General features: G+C 31.8%; 1 protein-coding gene across 1 annotated transcript; it reads left to right on the forward strand.

Annotated features, from left to right (window-relative positions):
• The first annotated feature begins 384 nt into the window (after positions 1–384).
• On the forward strand, positions 385–5,355 carry LOC132743608 (uncharacterized). Its single transcript, XM_060732137.1, has 2 exons — positions 385–490; positions 2,757–5,355. Exon 2 carries the CDS (start codon positions 3,002–3,004, stop codon positions 4,517–4,519), a length of 1,518 nt encoding a protein of 505 aa, XP_060588120.1. The 5' UTR covers positions 385–490; positions 2,757–3,001; the 3' UTR covers positions 4,520–5,355.
• The last annotated feature ends 693 nt before the right edge of the window (positions 5,356–6,048 follow it).

Genomic DNA, 6,048 nt, shown 5'->3' on the forward strand with positions numbered 1-6,048 from the left:
GAATTTGCTAATTCCTTTCATTATAATTCTGCTTAAAACAATATTGACATGTAGGGATGTCAATAATTGATGAATACAAGAATACTTTTTATCGCCTTCATTTTTTTAAACTGAGTCCTTACATATTAATATCCATTTTGCTTAACCACTACGCTACCCGGGTCTACATGTCAATACACTATATTGCAAAAAAAAATGAAGATGTAATAATTGAATACCTTGCACATCCAATTCAACTGAATACTGTAAACGTTCTCATGTTCGACTTTAACTTTCATATCTATAAATTTAATTGGTTTAAGGTGACTTTTACACGATAAAATGGAATAAACACGTAAGGATCAATCGGAACATCTCGGCTATTATCAATATTTTCTTACGGAAAGGACCGATAAGATACGACGTATAATCGGGATCGAGGTTGTCACGCGGACAAGGAAGTACAAAGTTCAATTAACATTCGGTTGGAGATTCTTGATTTATTTATAAGGTATTCGATTTTTATATTCATTTTGAAACCAAAGAAAATAGAATGATAGTTAAAAATATATTTAATATGCTTTCCTTACGAAAAAGGTGCTAATCGTGTGATACATGTATAACTTGACTTAAAAGTTACAAAAGATAAACAGAGTAAATATTTGTCCGTTTCAGATGACTGCATTTACATTGTGTATATCAAGACACGAGTAGTTTTGCTAATGTGTCGGGTACACCGAATATCAAAATATACGAGATACGACGAAACTCAAAAGTTAGATAGAAATTCTTACGAATGGTCTTGAAAAATAAACATTGTCATAGATTTTTCATGAGGTTTAAAGTATATCTCAGCAACCGTATGCGTTATTTCACTTCTTCCAATTTGAAGTACAATAAATATATTTGTTCATTTACACAGAACTGCACAATTACTTTTTCACAATGCGTTATTTGCACGGCACTGCGTTACTAGATATTCAAGGTATTTTAAAGTGGAAAAAAAAGAAATATAGCTTTCTGACTGGCTGAAAACAATGTAGATACTATAGTATGTTATCTAAAATGGAAACTCCCTGGACATTTTAAATAGAGAACAAAATCTCCTCAGAAACCTTTAAAAACAAGTTCATCAAAAGCGTAATAAATTTTTCTTGTCACAATTATCGCATTCTTATTTCTTTCTCTCATGTGAACGGTGACTATGTGACGCTTCAAACTCTAAGGCATACTAAATTGTTTAGAGCAATGTGTAAGTATTGTGTTCCTGTTAGGTAATTGTGTGTGTACATTTTAAATGTGAAGTCTTAGTTTGTATACAGTGTTGTACAGCTTACTACTCATCCTGGAGTTGGGATAAAAGTTGGGATGAGTGTTTGATGAACTAGAAGTCCCTGCTTTTTCCAGGATATAGGGACCCGGTTATTGATTGACTGGCACATTAGTTTCTCTTTAAACTATTAGTAATGTTAGCAAATGCATATGTACAGTGTCACCCTTAATTATTTAAAGTAAAGATTCTCAAATTGAATTGTTAACAATTTATACATGTATCCAATGCTTTGATAAGGTAAAGTGTTCCAGGCCTTGGCCAATAAATTACTAAAATAAAAACAAATTAAACTTTAACATGTTTTAATTCAACTAAGTATCAGTTCCCGTGCACATGATGCATTTCATATTATGGTTACAATAATTGTTTAAAAGTAATTAATGTATTAATATTTACATTTTGTATGTAAATTAGTACATGTGATTGTTATTTTGGCTAAAAGGCACCACATAAAGCCACAGAAACAAATTAAAAAAATACTTCTTTAGAACTGGAAAACATGAGTTATATAATGTTAAATAATGGTTTAAGGAGAATGAAAGATGCTTGTCATCTAAAGAATGTAAAATAAAAGTAAAATAATGTGTCATAAAAGTAGCAAAATGTAAGGAAAATAGTATTTTGACTTCCATACAAAATAATAATTCACAATAATTAACGTATTGCCAAAAAGCAACCGATGAAAAAGGTAATGGGGATAATTTGCCAATGAGTAACTTTGTAACTTTTTGGATACTATTAAAGTACACCAACATTTAAAAGCTTTTGAGAAATGAAAATAAAATAATTTCTAAGACATAATGGGCTTGTAAATAAAAACGATTGCCTAGCATTTGTTAAAAAAATGTTATGTTAAAAGTGCAGGTTTTGATACATTGCTTAATAACTGTCGTTGATAATGTGATTATACAATCCTCATTCATTCTAGTAATAACTAGTTGTCTCATATCAAAATTTGATAAGTTTGACCTTAAAGTTGCATATATCATCAGGCAATAATTAAATAATTTATTTGGTAACACATCATCAAAATTATTTAATATTCTTAATATTTGAAGGCTTTGGTAGTTAGAAGTAAGCATGTGCCAATATTTTTTTTAAATAAAATATGTATCAACATTTTTATCATAATTTATTATTAGGTTTCTTTTGGGAGACATTTATATAATGGTTTCATCCCTATGCTGAATATAGATTTAATTCACCTCTTGACAATATTTGAAAAATTTTAATAAGAAATCAGCCAAGTCAGATAAATTTCTGGTAACAGCAATTTCATTAAAAGCGAACGAAGAACTTTCCCTCTCAATATATTACTAACGTTACAACATGTAAAACAATAAATGAATGAAAATATATTACTTTCAATTTTCAGACCTGGATTAGGAGACTTTCTATTGTTTTAGCCATCAAATAATGCACATTTTACACGTTTAAATTGTAGCTTATGCATGGCTGTCCAAGGGAAGAAAGCACCCCAACCACATTTGTCCTCCGTCATTGGTTCTGATGAAGACCTGGAGATTTATTGTCAACCATGTGACTTTGAAAGGACAAAGGCTTCCAGCTCATGGCTTTTGTACAGACTGCAAGAACACCTTTGCGAGACTTGCTATAAGCTCCATAAGAAACACAAATTTTCTAGAAATCATACCCTTGTAGACAAAGACAACATGCCAAAAAAACTACATGTACCGTCATCTTCATCTGTACGTTCACAAAAAATCTGATGACATAACCAAAGCTTGCTCGAAGCACCAAAAGGAAATGATCAAGTTTTACTGCCATGACCACAAAGAGTTGCTCTGTAGTGTTTGTGTGACACTCCAACATCCAGTTATATCATGCAAAGTCGACTACATACCTGACATTTCTGGACTATTTATAAACAGCGATGTCTATAATAACATATTAAGAACTATAGATAAAATATCTGACCAATATCAGAAGATATCAGAGGATACAAAGAAGATGACAGCAAAATCTGAGAAATCTCTGACAGATGCCTTGGCAGATATCAAAAAGTTCAGATATGAAATTAATCAACGGCTAGATGAGCTTGAAAGACAAGCGGAACATTCTGCTAAAATCCTCCAAGAAGAGATTGATAATAACCTAAAGAAAGTGGAGAGAAACTGTGAGGATGCAAAAACGTCTTTGAAGGTGGCGTCTGATTTTATTAAACATCTTAACACATCCAAACAAGAAGACAGATTATTCATGGAAATGAAGTTGGCAGAACAAATGATTGAAGAATATGAGGATAATGTTCAACAAGTAACATCATACAAAGTAGCAGAATATACGTTTCAAGCGAATGATGAGCTTTCAGACTTGGTAGTTAAGAAGGAAATAGCACTTGGCACGATATCTAAGAACTATTTGAATAAGGCAAAGACTTCATCGCCCGATCAAGATGAAGTTAGGCAAATAAAATTTCAGACGGAAATTAATGTGAAAACATTGAAAGATGAACAAAGGTGCTCAATATCTGGCATGATCGACTTTACTCCAGATCTTCTTATCATCACAGACTATAATAACAAAGCTGTTAAATTAGTTGACATCAGAGGACATTCTGTTGTAGATCAAGTACAAGTTGATGACTCCCCACTAGATATCACTTCAATAACCGGTACTGAACTTGCTGTCACAGTTCCAAATGAAGAATCAATTCAGTTTATATCAACATCTTCAGGCAAACTAAAAAAGAAACATATTATGAAAGTTAATGGAAATTGTTATGGTATAAGTTGTTACCAAGATAGACTACTCGTGTCATATGTTAAACCAGCAAAACTCGAAATTCTTGATACCAATGGAACTTTTATAAGAACTGTCCGTACAGAAAAAATCTTCGGCTTTCCTTTATATGTCACCGTTAACAATGGTTTGATTTGGGTATCAGACTGGCATTTGAAAGCAATTACAAAATTAAACTGGCAGGGTAAAGTGGTTGGTAGTTATGGTATGAATGAACCTTTCGGATTTACACTGTCAGATAAAGACACACTATATGTTTGTGATAAAGCGAATGAAACAATAGAAGAAGTGTCAGGAGACTGCTCTAAAGGAGGCATCCTCTTGAAAGATTTAAAAAAACCAAAAGCTGTCTGTTGGTGCGGAGAAACAGATATGCTCTACTTTAGCTGCAAAACGGGTGAAGCAAAGTACGACAACTATTTACAAGTTCACAAGTTGTCGTAAAATATTCATGAAATCACTGTAATAAAAAAGTACTGTTTAAAACAGCAACATTTAATTTCTTTCAAAGTAACCATGAAGTACAGTTTTTATATGTGTGTACGTATATTATTCCTATTGAAGGTAAAATACATAAATAAGCCATGTTCAATTACATTCGATTTTATTTCTGTTTTTTTTTTTAAATTGTACATAAGACTTTTAAGAATTAGATATAGTACTTGCATTGACAACTTATGATTGAAAGCAAACGTAAATAATTCTGAATATACATTTATCTATAAATTCTACGGTGTAGATTCTATATTACATTCAATGCACCTGTGAGCATATTACAATTTAACGTATTTCTATATTTTTGACTCATATGTTACTCATATGTAACTTGTTTTAATTTCTAAATATCTACATGTGTATTTTCATTATGTATACCAACAACTTGGATATTTATCATGTCCACAGCATTTATAAATCTCACACTTTGAATATCTAAATGTCAAACTTGCGGTTGACCTTTGTCTTTGGAAATGCCATCCCTAACAACATACACATGAACATTTTAGACACCCCTTATTGAGTCTTACTTTTTCATTTCTATTTATATATTTGATGTTGTAATAGTTAATGTTTCATTTTGTGTAATTTGTTGTAAAATACATTTAGATGTGCATATTTACAGAACGTTATTGTAATTTCATTTAAAAGAGGGTTTTTTATCTTCTTTTTAAATATCGAAACATAAAACAACAAATTAAACACATAGTGCATGTGTATTCTCAGTATTACTGAAAATCACATACATTTATACTAATATATATACGCTTTGTTGAGTAATTAAAATAAAAGATATGTATCAACCTTAAAACAAACCGGTTGCTATTGCCTTATTAATGACGTTGGATAATGTTTCCAAATATACCACCAATGCTACCACTTGAGCCGCCTGTACCACCAATAAAACCTCCAAAGCCTAAAGATCCCGCCTTTTATGGTCCGTACCCGTAACCCATGTTACCCATATCTAACGTCTATAAAATGTGTTTTAACCATACCTTTTTATTGAAAGTCAATATTGCATCTTACAAAATTAATGCACTTTTGCCAATATATATACTGGTATATGACATGATAATTCAAGAAGTATTTGTGAAATAATCATATAACGTGTCGGACTTGTAATCTAAGGAGTGTTGGTAACGTGGCTTCAAACACGGCCGTCAATGGCAAGCCGCTGTTTCCTTGGGAAATTGCTTAGTACTAGTGGGTTCGAAGAACGGACACGAGAGTGTTTTTAAAGGAAGATTTTTTGACGTGTTAGGGCTGGATACATTCTTCCGAGATTTGTGTAAAAATTAATGGACATCTGGACCATTAACTTAATGTCCTTGCCCCGTTTTTCCAGAATGATCATATTTAATGTGCACAATGACCTAAAAATGAAAACCATTGTCACGCCTTTCTCTCAAATCTGGCTAGAATCGCACAAAAAATCAATTAAAATCCAAGTACATTTCTTTGTTATCATTTGCAGA

Source organism: Ruditapes philippinarum, unplaced genomic scaffold (assembly GCF_026571515.1).
Source record: "Ruditapes philippinarum isolate M1 unplaced genomic scaffold, ASM2657151v2 ctg1387_1_1_1_1, whole genome shotgun sequence".
Lineage (NCBI taxonomy): Eukaryota > Metazoa > Mollusca > Bivalvia > Venerida > Veneridae > Ruditapes > Ruditapes philippinarum.

What these genes read in the sequence shown, in the direction of transcription:
- LOC132743608 (XM_060732137.1), top strand. Translation starts at nt 3,002, where the DNA reads ATGTACCGTCATCTTCATCTGTACGTTCACAAAAAATCTGATGACATA.